The 17,703-nt window shown below is 34.0% G+C and overlaps 1 protein-coding gene across 1 annotated transcript in view; it reads right to left on the bottom strand.

Annotated features, from left to right (window-relative positions):
* Positions 1-1,226: 1,226 nt before the first annotated feature.
* Positions 1,227-17,703, bottom strand: part of LOC118198116 (uncharacterized) — a 110,990-nt gene continuing 94,513 nt past the window's right edge. The window contains exon 9 of the mRNA XM_085818681.1: positions 1,227-2,135. Within this exon, the coding sequence (XP_085674807.1) occupies positions 2,103-2,135 (33 nt within the window). The 3' untranslated portion in view covers positions 1,227-2,102. The remainder of the gene's footprint in view (positions 2,136-17,703) is intronic.

Raw genomic sequence — 17,703 nt, 5'->3', positions numbered from 1 at the left:
TAAAACACTTAATTCACTTTTTTGTCAACAGATGGCAGCATCTGCATATCATCAAAATTAAAATGCAGAAATAATTTCCCGTTGCCAATTTTGAAAAATTAACTTTAAATGAAAAGCAGGAGGTCTACGAATCAAGTTGTGACCTCATTGGCCACGCCCCTGGTGTGATGTCATTGATGACGTTGCATGATGCATTTGCTCCTCTTGCCGCAGAACGGTCATTCTTATACTACTTTTGGTGCTTTTCTGGGTGTGTAATCCATGATTTACAGATATTTCTCCTATCTTCTTTAATTTCAACTGGTTAGCAACAAATTTAGACACATAACTTGTTAAGCTACCCATGTCTATACTTATTCTTACAAGATATTTTATATTGTTTTCCGTAATATACACTATCAAAGTTTGAAGATAAACTTCTTATGAACAGTTATTGCTCGAAAGAACAGTGTTCTGAGAAACTTCCTTTACCTCAGTCATTATGGCATTATCAATATACTGTCTTTTGTCCGAGTAACCAGGGCTGTGGAAACGGTAGGGAAAATGGCCAACTCCGACTCCCCAATATATATGTAAGATAAAAAATATGAAAGCAAACTTCTAAACTTAATTCACTATAACTTCCATTATTTTCTATTTCATTTGAGAACTTCCTCTATCTGTCCTAAAAATAGCGCTTAAGTCTAAACTGCGTCATTCAAATTAATCATGCGATCTTACGTAACCGCTAATGCAGATGCCTCCTGACCAATCACCAAATAACAAACAAAAACTTTCCTCTTCGCGTGCTTCCATCCTTCATAACTACGCACTTCAGCTTTTGCTCGCTACTGTGCTAAGATGTGATTTCGCTGGCTTGCTTTCTATCCCAACAATATCAAAAATGTAAATCTTCTGTGGAAAGGCACGACTAGTGCCAAGTGATTGTGGCCACAAATATCAATTGGAAATAAAAATGGAATTAAAACTGCTTCGACTGCCAAGTTCTTTAAATACTATGCAATCAAAATTCTTCTTCAATATGGATCTAAGCACGCATCTACAGTGTTCCGTCATTTCCTTTGTTTTTATTATTACATATATATATAATGTAAATATTACACATGGATTAAAGCTTTTTTTTTAATATAAAAGAAGTAATAGTTGCTACAAAAAATGATGGCATAGAAAATTATTTATATTAATTAACATTTATTATGAAACAGAAAAACTGGCATTTCTAAGAAACAGTATTAGCTTCAGTAAGAGCTTCTTTGTTGGAGGGATCTGATTTGATAAACTTCAGAGCTGAGAAGAGTCATTCCACACCAACTTGAGTAGAAGGAAGAACTTTTACTGTTAGGTAACTTTTCAGGATAAAATTTTATAAGTTCTAAAAGAGGTGCCTTGCAAGCGCAATCATATTTCTATATTTCTTCAAAGGCCGTGTAGAAATCTTGTTTGTATTTTTTCATTTTTATATCTAAAGGCACTTGGTTCTTTATTCTCATTTACTTTGCTTTAGCCTTTTCTATATTATCTAAAAATATTTCTCAAAATCTAATTCATCACTGGAAGAGGATGATAGAGACTCAATTGCAATGTCTGTAGTTTGACTGTCCTGATTCGAATTCTCCAATTGTTCTGAGAATAATTTCATTCTTAATGAAAGTTAATAGATGGCTTTCTTTGCCTTTTTAATTTGTTCATCATCCAAGAAAATTCGGCGTTTCGGAACTACATATATTGAATTCAACAAGATCTCATTGTATAGCAAACTAGTTTTTCTTTTCTTCATTGAAGAAATGATTCATTCTGCAATAAACACTCCATTTCAGAAAGAACAAACATCCCATTCTTCGATTCTCCCCTCCAGTCAATTCTTTGTTTGCAGCTTTTTTGTGGCTATATACAGTGTAGAAAGAAGAGTGTCCAGTTCTGCAAATCATTCCACAGTCTTTCTGTTAGTGAAACATTAGGGTTATCTATATCTTCTAAAAAAGCTCTTAATTCTAAAAGCCTCTTTATCATCAAATATGTACTTCCTTATCGGGTTGCTTGAACAATTGCTCCTTTTCCTGCTCACTTCCTAAGAATAACATCAATTTTGGGAGTTCTTGCTGCTATTGCTGCTTACCTAAATTTACCAGTGAGATCTGTAATTAAATGAAGTAAATAAATGAATCAGTTTAATCGCTAATGGCAAATACCACATCCCTCCTCCTCCCTTATATTTATTTAAATGCCGATAAAATAGAAAATAACTATTTATTAATGTAATACAGTCCATAAATAAAAATAATAACTCAGCTTGTCATTAATTTTTTTCAATTCATTTCAAATTCAAACTGTCCCACAAAAACTGAAGTCGAAGTCGACCTGTTTTTAGCCACTCCCGCTTCGACTCCTTTTACCCTAAAATCTGCCCGACTCCAGAGCCCTGCAAGTAACACATTATTTCTAAATGTCTTTTTCCACAAATGTTACTGTTGACGCCAAATGTTGAAACTAAATAACGTTTGCATAATCCGAGTTCAGAAAACAAAACATTTATTTTACATATTTTAAAGAAATAACGTTCTGAAACAACATGTTTCATCTACACAATCAATCGACGCTTTCACCAGAGCATTACGCCATCAAACTTGGCACACATCCAAAAGTTCAAATTGAAGAATTACAGAAGCGTTGTTGCCACACAAGAAAAGACATAGTTACAACTTCACACAATAATAAAACAAAAACACACTTTTGAAAAATAGACAATAATAATAAAAATAGTAATAATAAAATTCTTAACAATATTTTCTCGATTATGCAACATCCTCCCCCCTTTTTGAGTCAGTGGCAAACGACTCAAAAACATATGTTATCCTATTAAAAAAGTCTAGTACATTAGGCTTCTTAACAAGCCGTCCTGACGACGTAAATTTCTGTTTTATATGCTGTACGTCAGTCTGATCGTTTTTCTTATCGTCGTTAACGTTAGGCTCTTGAACTAAATAATTTTCATCTAGTTGTATCTCTAGTGGATAAATACGCTGAACGGGCCTTATGAAAATCTCATTCTGAGTTTTTAGTTTAACTGTTCGAATTTTGCCATCCCGACCAGGAATTTTCTCTATAATTTTACCCAAAGGCCAATACAAGCGTTTTTTGAAATCATCGCCTATTAAGACTATCTCCCCAATTTTAGGCAACCGGGTTACTTTATTTTGTGGTTGTTTCATTATTAATTGCCCCAAATATTCTTTTCGGAAACGGTTCCTTAAATCTTTAAGAAGCTTTGTGCGGTATTTAATTCTTCTAAAAAAATGCTGAGAATCAATTTTATCTATATCTGCTACATTCGAAGTACAATTTTCAATTAAAAACATTGACGGAGTTAAAGGGATAGCATCTTCAGAGTTCTCCGAAATATATGTTAAAGGTCGAGAATTAATTACCGACTCACAATCGCAAATTAAGGTTTCCAGTTCTTCATAAGATAAAACCGATTTTCCCAAAGAACGTCTTAAAAGTTCTTTAACCATGCGAACTAGCCGTTCCCACCAACCTCCCCACCAGGAGGCTGTTGGTGGATTGAATTTCCATACTATTCTCTTTATTTTTGCCTCATTCTCTATTATGTCCCAGTTAAGTTTAGACATTTCGTTATACGTTCCTCGGAAGTTAGTCCCATTGTCAGAATAAATAGTTCGTGGTCTGCCACGTCTGGCTATGAATAGTCTTAAAGCCAAAAGAAAAGATTCTGTTGATAACGAAGTCACCAGTTCTAGATGGATTGCCCTGTACACAGCGCATGTGAAGAGTGCCATCCAAACCTTCTTACCGTCTTTCAAAAACAATGGGCCAGCTAAATCTACTCCCAAAATTTCAAAAGCCCTATAATCTCCTACGCGATCTTCAGGAAGGGGAGTCACTTCGCAAGACATCGGTTTCGCTTTATACCGTTGACATATTACACACCCTTTTAACACATTACGCACAGTTTTACGTTGTTTTAGTATCCAGAATCTTTCTCTTAAAATAGATTGAAGCATTTGAGTTCCAGCATGACAATGTTTCTTATGAACTGACTCAATTAACAATGTAGTAAAGATACATTTACTCGGTAACAAAATTGGTGTTAAAAATTCAGAATTGTCTTTACGTTTAAATATTCTAGTTTTAACTCTTATAATATTTTCATTATCAATGAATACATCAAGTGGATTAAGAGCTCCAATGTCAGGGAAATTTGAGCATTGAACCAACCGAATCAAAACGTTTTCGGAATTTATGATTTCAGCAACAGTTAGTTTAGATTCTTTACACAAATTTGACTTCTTCCTACAGTTAGAAATAAAACGTAACACCCAACCGGTTACACGAATAATTTTCTCATAATCAGAAACTCTTTCTGCATACCAAGGAGTGGTATCCTCTGAAAAGTTAACATTAATAAGTTTTACCTTCCTCTTTTCCAAGTCAGCTTCGCTCGGCTGACAAACAATATTGGTAGGCCAAAATTCAGGGCTTTCTCTTAGCCAGAGAGGTCCCTTAAACCACTCCGAGTTAATCATTTGTTTAGTAGAGCAACCTCGAGATAACACATCTGCTGGGTTCATATTACCAGGCACATGCCTCCATGATTCAGGTTTTGTCAACTTAGTAATTTCTTTAACACGATTGCTTACAAAGTTCGACCAATTACCAGGATTTCTGATCCACCATAATGCGACTGTGGAATCACACCACAAAGTTACATTTATATCAAAATCATTAAGAGCTTTACAAACAGAATATAATAATCGGGATCCAATGCAACAGGACATTAATTCCAATCTAGGAATCGTCAAATTCTTAATAGGAGCTACTCTAGATTTTGCTCTTAAGAGAGTAAGTTTTACACTGCATGTATCAACACTTCTCGCGAAAATACATCCTGCATAAGCATATTTGCAGGCATCGACAAATACATGCAATTCCACTGTTGCAAAGGTTCCAATGAATCGGGTTATTGCCACATTTTTCAACAAAAGTATATCAGATAACCACACAAAAAATTTACTTACAAAATCATGAGGCAATACCTCGTCCCAAGAAAATTTCAACTTCCATGTTTCTTGTAACAAAAGTTTTGGAAGCAAAGTTATTGGTGCAAGTATTCCAATTGGATCAAAAATTGATTGTACAATAGACAGAATCAGTCTCTTAGTTACCTTAGTATCACAAGTTATCATATTTACATTTATATTACACCTTAAAGTATCATTGTCTAAATTCCACAATATTCCTAAAAGAGGTGTGTCCCCAGAATGTTTTGTAGTATATTTGGAAGCAACATTGCTCTCCCATCCCCTTAAATTAAATCTGCCTCTCGACATAAGACTTTTGGCCTTTTGAATTAAATCCTCTTGTTCCTCAATATTGTAAACACCCGTAATACAATTATCCACATAGAACGAATTTTTTAATTTGTCAGCCACATCTAAAAAGTCAGATGGACAATTATTCAAGAGATATTTAATAGACGCACCTAGTAGATAAGGGCTGCAGGAAACCCCAAAAACTACTCTGCAGTGCCTATACACTATTTCTCCCTCATCACTTGGATAGAAAAATCGCAAGTAATCTCTATCCTTCGGAGAAATTCCTAACTGCAAGAATGCTTTCTCTATGTCTGCACTCAGACCAATAGGAAAAAATCTCATTCTGTCTAAAATATCAGGGACTAATTCTATTAAATTAGGTCCTTTCAATAAACACTGATTCAAAGATGGTTTTCCCTTTTCACAAGATGAAGCATCAAAAACGGGTCTTACCTTAGTGCTTTCACTATTCATCTTAATAACCGGTCTGTGTGGTAAAAAGTGGCATTTATTGTTTAATTCCTTTTCCGGAACCTTTTCTATAATATTTAAATTTTCCCACTCTCTAAACACTTCTTGATATTCCTTCAAAGAATTATTTTCTTTTGCCCTCTTTATCATTTTTTGATGACGTGTGAAAGCAATGCTTTTATTATCTGATAAATTGGTAGATTCGCATTTCCAGGGTAATTCTAATTCATATCTACCATCGGGCCGAATAGATAATTTATTCTGAAAATCAATCTCATAGTCGCAATGAAGATTTTTCGTTTTACTATTTTCCGTCGGGTCGGAAATACCCAAAACTTCAAGCTCCCATAAAGATTTCAAAGAAGCATTATTTATATGTAAGGAAAGACTTATTAGGGCATTATCCCTGACAGTATCCTTTTCTTTACCCATAACCGTCCAACCCAGTTTTGTTTTGACTGCAGTTAAACCAGAGGGTAATTCTAGGTATTCGTCAGTTAACAGTTTACCAATGACATCTGCACCTATCAATAAATCAATTTCACTTTCCTCGCAAAATGTGTCACTGACCTCAATTTTCCTGCTTTTCAATTCCTCTATAATCTGAGCATTCTTGATTGTTGGAACAAATCCACATATCTTTTTTTCAGAAAAAGCTTCAAAACAACACCTAAAAGTGTTATCTAAACTGCTTATGTCAATAGCAAAAACAGAATGGGTTACAGGCGCAGTTTCCCTCCCCCCGAACAAACCATGAATTACTTTCTCCTGTCGAATAGGATCAGCCTTCATTCGCTTCATAATTTTCTCCCCAACGTATGATCGTTGGGATCCCGAATCCAAAAGAATCCTAATTTTTCTCTCTCGATCTTTAACTTTAATTAGAACACATAAAGTTTGCAAATAAACTTTCTCGCTCTTACTATTATTAGAAAGGGAAACATCCAACTTAGAGTCATTTTGTTTTACAGAACTAACATTCTGAGGACACATAAATTTTATATGATCACAACTGCAAATGGGGCATTTAATATTGGCTTTACATTGGTTTTTTAAATGGCCAATTCTTAAACATGAAAAACAAACACCTTTCTTTTGTACAAAATGCCTCTTTTCATTTAAGCTCATATTTTCAGCTTTAAAACACTTAGCACTCATATGAGGCTTACCACAAAATATACAAACATTTTGCTTACCTTTACTGGTTTCATTTGTACTTACCAGCGCGGCAGCTGTTGCTAAATCTGAATTACCTGAAATAAGACTTTTATTAAGACGCTTAACAGAATGAGTAAATCCTGATTGTGCTAATCTAATCATTTCTTCCGATTCTACTTCATGCCTTAAAAAACACATTAGTTTTTCAAGCGTTCTTTCAGAACTCTTTTCCTGTCCCTGTTCAGAAGTTCGACTCCGCTCCCAGGCACGTAGAATATTCTCAGGTAGGCACGACTCTACTAAAGGTCCCAAGAAATCAGCAAACTTTTCCTTGGTGCGTCCTAAGCTTTCCAGCGCTCGTAATTTACTTTCTATACTATCATAAAGTACTCCTAAGTCCGACGCCGTTCTGCCTGTTGTAGCATTCTTTGTAACAAGCCCAAGCAAATCTCTTACATAGATCTGCACCAGAAGGTCTTCTCTACCAAATCTTTCTTTCAGCTGCTCGATAGCTTTAGGATAATTCGCGGCGGTAACAGGAAAACTGTTCAAAAGTTGAGCTGCCTTTGAGCCAGGTACTGCACTTTGCACTAAGTACAAAAATTTATCTTCCGGCGCAATATCCGCATTTTCATGAATTTTGGAGAATTGGCTTCAAAAGCCTAAAAATTCTCTTGCATCTCCAGAAAATTTTTTCAGCTCAAGCTTAGGAAGTTTGAACTTCCTGTTTTTATTTTCTTTAGGATCCGAAATCGAAACTGAAGCAATATCTGTAGTAACATTCGTCGAATTCAATTGTCCAATTTTATTCTGAAGTTTCACCTTTAAAGCTATAAAGGAATCTCTGTATCCTTCAGCCGTATTAAATTCATTTTCAAAATCAGCTTCCTTGGTTTGTTCTAAAACACTGCTTTGAGTACTGTCCAAGCGTTCAAATTTGTCAATTAGTTGCCCCAACAACACTTGCAATCTCTCAGGATCCGTACAAGTAGGCAATTCTTCTTCCACAATCTTCGTAGTTAACGTAAACGAAGTACGTTCACTTTTACGTTTTGCTTTTAACAACTCCATTTTAACAAAACGCCTAAATCAAAATTACTCGAAATCACACAAACGTCCTGTCAAACGGACGCCAAACTTTTATGTTGAAACTAAATAACGTTTGCATAATCCGAGTTCAGAAAACAAAACATTTATTTTACATATTTTAAAGAAATAACGTTCTGAAACAACATGTTTCATCTACACAATCAATCGACGCTTTCACCAGAGCATTACGCCATCAAACTTGGCACACATCCAAAAGTTCAAATTGAAGAATTACAGAAGCGTTGTTGCCACACAAGAAAAGACATAGTTACAACTTCACACAATAATAAAACAAAAACACACTTTTGAAAAATAGACAATAATAACAAAAATAGTAATAATAAAATTCTTAACAATATTTTCTCGATTATGCAACACCAAAGGCGCCATCTGTGAAAAATATGTAATATTTGTGTTCTAACACCATGACGCTGATGTTTTTATAGCGCCACCTTGCGGCCACTTGTATTGAGTTTTGAGTGTGTTCTGAGACGCGGCCGAGAGATGTGAACTAACTTTCATCCGCAGAGAACCCGTTGGCGCTTCGGGAAAGAACCCGTTGGCGCCGTTGCATTTTTACTCGCCAAGCTCGCGTTTCATCGGCAATAAGCTGAGCCACAAACATGATTTTTAGTGCATGTAAATTCAAGTTAGCAGACAAAACAATATATTAAGCATATGGTAGTAAAAATTCACAGATAATAAGCATGTAGATGTAAAACTAACTGGTCAAACGGGATATACTAAATAAATTTGTATTAAATTCAAGTTAGCACAGAAAAGAATATATTAAGTATAAGACAATATATAAGCATTTATAACGGAAATAAAAATTCATTTGAAAAATATAAATTAGTATTAATGTACTGAAATTAACCGGTTAAACGTAATAAACGAAAAAAAAAATGGTCTTAAATTCCAGTTAATACAGAAAACAATATATTCCTTACACCAGCAGTGGTTTGCTAATTTTGATGACCATGGTGATGCATCAAACTATTCTGTCATCTTAGGTAATCAATAATATTTTTTATTTCAATTTAATCATATGTTTATGTCACACCAGCCATCCTCTGAAAGGTTATTGTTAGAAAAGCATTAACAATATATTGTTAAAATTTAAGCCAGAAAATTCATTTATTCTCATTTTAGATGACAATAACCAATAATAAAAATAAAAGCATTACTTAGTTATTTAAATTTCTGGTTCTTAGAGCTGTTAATAATTAAGAACACAACGTGAACAGCCGTGTTACAAATTAGCATTCACTCCTCCCGCCGTATTTTCTTCCTTTCATCACGAACCGAGAACCGGCATCTATCTACGAAAATATTTCTATCCATTCGTTGTTAAAAAATTCAGAAGAAATAATAAATAAGAGAAGAATAATATAAATCTGCAAATGCCAACAACGACAGTGATAATTCAACAAAATGAACCCAAGAGGAATGGTTGCAAACTTCGAACAAGCGAATAGGATAAATCCGCTGGGTTACCAGGTTTGAACTATTATCGCCAAAGTTGGCGATGTTTACATTTACCGGGTTCTCTGCGGAAGTGCTTCCATGAGTTTTACTGAGCTATTGACGAGCCCATTATTGGTCCTTACCTATCCGGAGCTCGAATTGTGTGTCAAAGTCGGAAGATAAGTGTTATGGAAGAAAACTTGTGGATTACTCTTAAATAGAAGGTACGTGGCCTTAATTGTAATAACTGTGTAATTGAAAAAGTAGATTCAAAATGTTTAAAAGTGCAAAAAAAAAAAAAAGATTACCAGCGTATTGCTGTAGAGCTGAATTTAGACATTTCAGAAGCGAAAACTATATCAGATTTAACTGATATAATAAAAAAAAGTGAAAGCTATAAGAAGGATCCTGTATTAGTTGAAGGTATAGCTAATAATATTATCGATGAAAGGAAAAGTGACGAGAGCCGTTTGCTCGAACGTGAGAAATTGAAAACGGAACGAGCGAAATCGAAACTAGAACTCGCGAAGTTGCGAGCAGAATCAAAGAGAGAAAACCTCATAGAATATGAGAAAAGAGAAAATGTAGAATCTCTTGACTCTCTTATTAAAAGTATATGTACATTAACAACTAAAATTCCAATTAGACCGGAAGGTTGAGGTTATTTCTCATCGTTAGAAAGGGTGTTCATTTCAAAAGTGTTCCAGAGAAATTTAAATCGGAAATTCTTCTAAATTTGTTGGGAGATAAAGCCACAAATGTTATTACATACATTAAAGACGACGAATTAGGAGATTCGAAGGTTAAAGAAATAGTACTAAGAGAGTACGAACCATCTCCCTAAATTTGTTTAGAAAATTTTAGGAAGACACAACGAATGACGAATGAAACTTCTGTGCAGTTCGCGTCTAGATTAACAACGAGTTGGGATTATTATTTGAAACTGAGAAAGGTAAATGACTTTGAAACATTAAAACAATTAATGATTTCTGATAAAATATGTCAAACACTTGATAAAGAGGCTATGTGTTTTATAAATGTAAGGCAAGGAAATTCTTGGTTTAAACCTGTAGAATTGGCGAAGGAGATAGATTTATATTATACATCAAAGGGAAAACCTGTAGTGGATAATTCTAGGTTGAGTAATAAAAACAGTTATCCTAAAAATATGTCAAAGGTTTTTCTAACTGATATAAAAATTCGAAATGTATTTTATCATGCAATGAAATTCATCCTTTGTCCAAATACCCTGTTTATAAAAACATGACAGTTAGCGATAGAGTTGGGCTAGTGAAATCGAAACAGCTGTGTTTCAACTGTTTTAGGAAATCATAAAGTGATTAATTGTAGCAATAAATTCTCTTGCAAAAAGAAACATCACGTGACACTCCATTTCCCTCGCGAACAAAAAATAAACGAAGACATAGTTGCGCAGGTGGTGAGTCATGAAAATAAAAAATATTCCTTCGAATTTGGACGCTTCGGCGCCATCATTTGAACCTCTGCAAGCTAAAACGAGCACTGATCAAAATTTATTATCAACAACGTGCAATCTCGCGAATGAAATAAAAGCTGTCTTACGCAGCACTTTTGTTTGTTTAATTAAAGATGCATCGGGTAACTTTTTTAGGGTTAGAGGTTTGTTAGATATCGGCGCTAATTCAAATGTTATGAGCAAAAGGTTAGCAGATTTGCTTCAATTAAAGGGAGAAAAGACTAACATTTCTGTTTCAGGAATAAATAATTTGTCTATGAATATAAAATCTAGAGTTAGTGCAACTATTTTAAATAGAGACAAGAGTTTCGATTTAAGTTAAAATTTTTTGGTGGTTCCTAAAATAACAGAATATACGCCCTCTAGAAATTAATGTTTCATCTTTAGATAATATCAATTTAGCAGATGACAAATTTTTTGAGCCAGGCCCAATTGAATTTCTGATAGGTGCAGAACATTTCTATGAGCTTTTAAAACCAGGTCAAATTTCCCTTCAGGATTCAAATTTAAGATTACAAAATAGTGTTTTCGGCTATGTTGTAAGTGGGACTCGCGCTTAAGAGGTTGAACTCGTTTAAGTAAGGATGAAAATTACTTATTATTGTACTCTGATTTTCTACATGAATACAGTGAACTAGGTCACATGACTGAAGTGAAAGATGAAGATGAACAAGAGGGGAAATATTATATTCCACACCTTGGCATTTATCTCCCTGAGAAAAGTTCAACACCTTTGAGAGTAGTGTTCAATGCTTCAACTTCAACGTCAAAAGGTAACTCACTGAATTCAATTCAGTATAATGGTGGTGTAATTCAAGAGGACTTGTTTTCAATTATGGTATGTTTCCGAAAACATGTTTATGCTTATACAGCGGATATCAAAAAGATGTACCGAATGATATCGATTCATCCTACTCAATGGCAGCTACAGAGAATTTTATGGAAAGAGTCAATTAATGGTCCAGTTAAAATTTTTGAGTTGAACACGGTCACCTATGGCACAGTAAGTGTACCTTTTTTAGCCATGAGAACATTACGTCAGCTTGCTATAGATGAGTTCACAAATTTTCCATTAGCAGCTGCAGTTCTACAGTGATTTTTACATGGATGATGTCATAACAGGGTCCTGTTCATTGAGTTCGGCAAAGGAGCTACAGCGTGAAATAATTGAGATTTTAAAAAGTGCAACTATGACTCTGCACAAATGGTGTAGCAACAATCCGGAGCTTGCAGTTAATGTTGATGATGAATACACATTTCAGTGTGCGAATGAAGTGTTCCCTTGGTGTTTCCTGGAAAGCAGATAAAGATTGTTTTAATTTTAAAGTGAAACTAGAAAATGAGTCTAAAATAACTAAAAGGCAAGTTTTGTCAACAATAGCGAGAATCTTTGACCCACTTGGTTTATTGGGTCCCGTGATAGCTAAAGCTAAAATATTTCTTCAGAGACTATGGGTTTTGAAGCTCAATTAGGACGATCATCTACCTGATAAAGAAGCCAAAGAATGGCAAGGGGTTTTCTCTGAACTACCACAAATATGTAAATTAGAAATTAACAGATGCATTCTTGTCGCAGAAGCAATTGTTATTGAGTTACACGGATTTTGTGATGCCTCCGAGTTAGCTTATGGAGCTGTAGTTTATTGTAAATCCATCTCCCAATATGGTGAAGTGGTGATAAGGCTGGTAACAAGTAAATCAAAAGTTTCTCCTAGAAAACAAGTTACTATACCAAGATTAGAGTTATGCACAGCTGTATTGCTTGCGAAGTTAATGACTCGAGTAATATCTGCTCTGAAACTTAATGTGAATAATGAATTTTCCTGGAGTGACTCTTCGATAGTTTTGGCTTGGCTGAAAAAGGAGCCCTGTTGTATGAAAACGTTTGTTGCTAATCGAGTTGCGGTGGTTCAAGAAATGATGGATGTATGACAGTGGCATCATGTCCCATCTAAACAGAACCCTGCGGATCTCATATCAAGAGGTGCTGATCTGGTCAAACTTCAACTGTGTGAACTGTGGTGGAGTGGTCCCCCATTTCTTCTTCAACCTGTGATGACTCAGTGCCAAGATGATATCCCTGAGGAGTCCGAAGAACTGTATCTTCGCGAATTAAAACCACCAGCAGTAAGTGACATATGTGCACTTATTAACACTTATGAGCCATTAGATGTCATCAATAATTGTTCATCTTACAACAAATTGCTAAGAGTAGTGGCTTGGTACAAGAGATTCTTGCATAACACCAGGCATCCATTGCATGCTTCACGCGGAATGTTGACTACCAGTGAACTTTCTAGTGCGTTATTGTGTATTGTGAAAAACGTTCAAAGGACTTCATTTGTGACAGAAATCCAGTGCTTAGAAAAGGGTTCTCATTTTCCTACTATTGAATTTGTGTCCATTTTTAGATCATGATGGAGTACTCAGAGTTGGTGGCAGACTGAAAAACAGTGACTTAAGTGAAATGAGAAAACATCCTATGATTCTGCCAACTAAACATAATTTTACTATAATTGTGATTAATCATTTTCATGTTCTTTATTTTCATGCAGGTGCTGAAACAACCCTATCACTTATAAGGAGTAAATTTTGGATTGTTTCTGCAAGAAATTTAATTATATTTAATTGTATGATTTGTAAAAAGGTAAATTCTAGGTCTGTGCAGCAACAGATGGCTGACTTACCAGCTGCGAGAGAGACCATATCAAGAGTTTTTGCGAAAACAGGACTCGATTTCTGTGGTCCATTTCTGGTAAAAAATTTTGTAGGTAGAAGTAAACAGGTAAGAAAAGTATTTGTATGTATTTTTGTATGTTTAACTACGAAGGCCTTGCACTTTGAAATTGTTAATGGTTTAACAAGTGCAGCATTTATAGCAGCACTTATGCCAGATGAGGTAAACCTTCAGATATTTTCAGTGATAATGGCAGAAATTTTGTGGGTGCTCATAGAGAATTAAGAGCGATTTTAAAATCTTTATTTAAGGATAAAAGCGAGGAAGAAATCAAAGGTTATTTGGCTACTGAAGGCATAAATTGGCATTTTAATCCTCCCTCTACTCCTCACTTTGGAGGCTTATGGGAAGCTAGTGTGAAATCCCTTAAATATCACTTGAAACGTGTGGTGGGAAAAACAATTCTAACTTATGAAGAATTTTTTACTCTGATTGTTCAAATTGAATCTTTACTTAATTCTCGCCCTCTTTGTCCCATATCAAATGATCCAAATGATGTAGAAGCATTGACACCTGCTCACTTTCTTATTGGTTCATCTTTAATTGCATTGCCTGAACCTAATTTTACAGAGATTCCTATAAATCGGATAACTAGATGGCAAATGGTTCAAAAATTAAATCAAAATTTTTGGAAAAAATGGTCGTCTGAATATTTAAACAAACTTTTAAATAGACCTAAATGGTATAAAGGAAAAGTAGAAATGATGGAAGGAGATTTAGTTTTAGTAAAAGATTTGGATAATTACTTTCCTTTAAAGTGGCATTTAGCACGAATTATTAAAACCAATCCAGGTCAAGATAATATTATTCGAGTTGTGACACTTAAAGATAAAAATGGAACCTATAAAAGGCCAATGACAAAAATTGTACCTTTCCTTTTGTTAATGAAAAAGTTTCAGTTACTTGAATTGTATTTGTAGTTAATTATCAAGTTTGAGTTTGTATAATTGTATAACCATCATTATTATTATCTTAGAGTGTTGTGTTTGTATTTTATAACTTGTGTTCTAAATTTATTGTTGAATGTAACATTCAAGGCCGGGCTGGATGTTGACGCCATCTGTGAAAAATATGTAATATTTGTGTTCTAAAACCATGACGCTGATGTTTTTATAGCGCCACCTTGCGGCCACTTGTATTGAGTTTTGAGTGTGTTCTGAGACGCCGCCGAGAGATGTGAATTAACTATGCGGCTTTTTGAGTAATTAATAAATTTTAGTATACAGTCCATTTTTGAGTTTTGTGTAAAGTGATTTATTTAATTATGAGTTTTACTGAGCTATTGATGGGCCCAGCTACGCTTTGATAAACATCCAGAATAAATATGACCAAATTTCAAGCATCGGAAACAATCTCCGTTTTTAATTAGTGATTTCTTGTTTTCGTATGGTAAATCCTTTCCGTATAACAATCTTTGTTTAAATGTGAATCCTTTCCACAGAAGGTACAATGTTTAGATTTGAAGGCCAAATTGCTCGTTAATAACTTGGAAGCTGTCACATGACGCGACTTTTCTTTTTGTATTTCTAATCGTGCGCCAACTGATGTGGAATCAGTAAATGTATCTGGGTGTAGTACTGGGGAGTTATGAAAATGCAACTCCATTTATTTTTAGCCATTAGCTCTTTTTGCAAAAATCCAATTAGATCATTAATAGAATACTCATCTCCTAATTCTTTATTAAATTCAAATATTAAATCTCTCGGTAATGCCTTTAAGATTACATGTGCTAATAAGGCGCTGAACGTGTTCGAACTTACACCTAACGAATCCAAGCTTCTAATATTAATTTGAATTTTATCAAACAATTTACGAAAATTCACTACATCATTAGAACATTTAAATCCGAGTCTTTCTAGTTCTTGTTATATGTGTATGTTTATCAAAACTGCTTTCCTTCCAAATCTTTCTTCTAGTAACGATACAGCTTTTTTATAATTGTCGCTTGAAATAGATAAACCTTCTCTAGTTTCCAAAGCAGTTCCAGCTAAATGGGCTTTTAAGTAATTGAATTTACTAACATCATCAAATGATTTGTTATTATGTATCGATGAATCGAATGAGATCCAGAATGTAAGCGAATCACTTAACTTTCCATAAAATTTTGGAACTGTTATTTTAGGTAATTTCACATTAAGCGTTTGCTGAGGATATGAATCCAAATTAAGTGATGAATGGGAAGAGTCGCATGACTTATTCATTTGATTCAGAGATCGTACATATTTGTTTGCTCTGAATCTCCATGCAATAATTTTTCCTCTGTATTCTTCGGCGGATTCAAGTTCTTTACCAAGCTCTTTGGGATCTACTAACTTTTCTACTTCGGTATCGACAAATTTAAGATTTCAAATTTGTCAGTTAACTGTTCTAAGTAAAGCTCAAGCTCACTACTATCAGATACAGTTACATCTGTTTTTGCAATTTCTGCTTCAATCTTCGAACAAAGTTTTATAACTGATGCCCTTAATGTTGAAAGTTTTCAAATACACAATGTTAATGTTTCAGTGTCCATTTTACTTAATTTATGTTACGTTTATATGCCTAATTCAAATTCAATACTAAATATGATATTGAAATATATTTCACACAAATTATATCATATTACGTAATACAGATCACCATCCTGGCAAAGGATGCCATGTTAAAAAATTTTTTATTTTCTCTGAAGGTTTTATTTCAAATGGAATATCAAAATTCAGACTACCTTTCTTCCCGGGGTGACTGTTACTATGATGATGATGTTGAATCAGCATTCAAAGGAAAACAACATAACTAAATTAAGAGGCCAAACATAGACGAACACGAGAATATATTTAGGTAAAAGTTTACAATTGGGTGCTCCTTGTTTTTTTTTTTTTTTTTTTTTGGCGATTCTTTTTTGACGCCAAGATCGACACCAGGAAGGGACAATTTCAAGGTGCCACTACACAAAACCAAAATAAGAAGTCAAAGAATTGCGCAAATTGGTGTCACGTACACATCGATATACTTTTACTTTAAAAAAATCGTAGAATTGCACAAACTCTACATTGGGCACTGCCTTAACTCTACATTGGGCACTGTCCATGTATACGACGATCTATTTTCACTTAAAAAATTTCAGTTAAAACTATCATGGTAACCAGGAATGCAATTTCATCACCAAAACTGAACAAAATTTGTCGCTAATCGAAGGGGCACCCAGTTCTACATTAGAGCCTATATTTAAAATAACATTAACTTATTACTGTTCAAATTTTTCTTTCATGAATACGTTGCTTACATTTCATGGAATACATATATTTTTATTTATCCGCCGCTGTTTGTCAGTGCGTTGTTAGAATCTGAAACTGAATGCAGTTTTTTTTTAACCTTATAATTTTTACATTTTTTTCATTTTTTAATATTTCTTTAGCATTCTAACATTTTATTAACACATTTTTTGAGGCGTTAAGTTGTAATTCAAAGTTTTCAGCTTGAAGATTAACAACTTTAATTATTATAGCTTATAAACCATTTAATTTAAACATTTTTCCTCACAAAGTTTCTCTAAAAGATAACTTTCAAATATCTCCTTCACTATCAATAAAAGTTGTAATCCAAAGTTTTCAGCTTTAAGATAAACAACTTTAATTATTATTGCCTATAAACCATTTAATTTAAACATTTTTCCTCACAAAGTTTCTCTAAAACATAACTTTCAAATAGCTTCTTCACTATCAATAAAAGTTTCTGTTTATTTTCACTGTTATAAATAGGAATTTAAATTTTACTATAGAATATTTCAAATGAAATGGGGAAAAGAGAGGAACGTTTCAGAATTTCTTGATGAAAAATAAACTTTTATACTGCTTCATCAAAAGTTTTATTTATGTTTGTAACTTTTGAATATAGGATGCAAATATTACTTTTAATTTTACAAATAATTAAAAGTGATGCAAATTTAATTAAAAACACAAATTAAATCAGAAATT

The sequence above is a fragment of the Stegodyphus dumicola genome, chromosome 6 (assembly GCF_044657685.1).
Source record: "Stegodyphus dumicola isolate Sdum_Otavi_A_Nest chromosome 6, ASM4465768v1".
Taxonomy (NCBI): domain Eukaryota; kingdom Metazoa; phylum Arthropoda; class Arachnida; order Araneae; family Eresidae; genus Stegodyphus; species Stegodyphus dumicola.
Note: the sequence above shows the minus strand (reverse complement) of the source record. Positions and strands in the feature narration are given on the sequence as shown.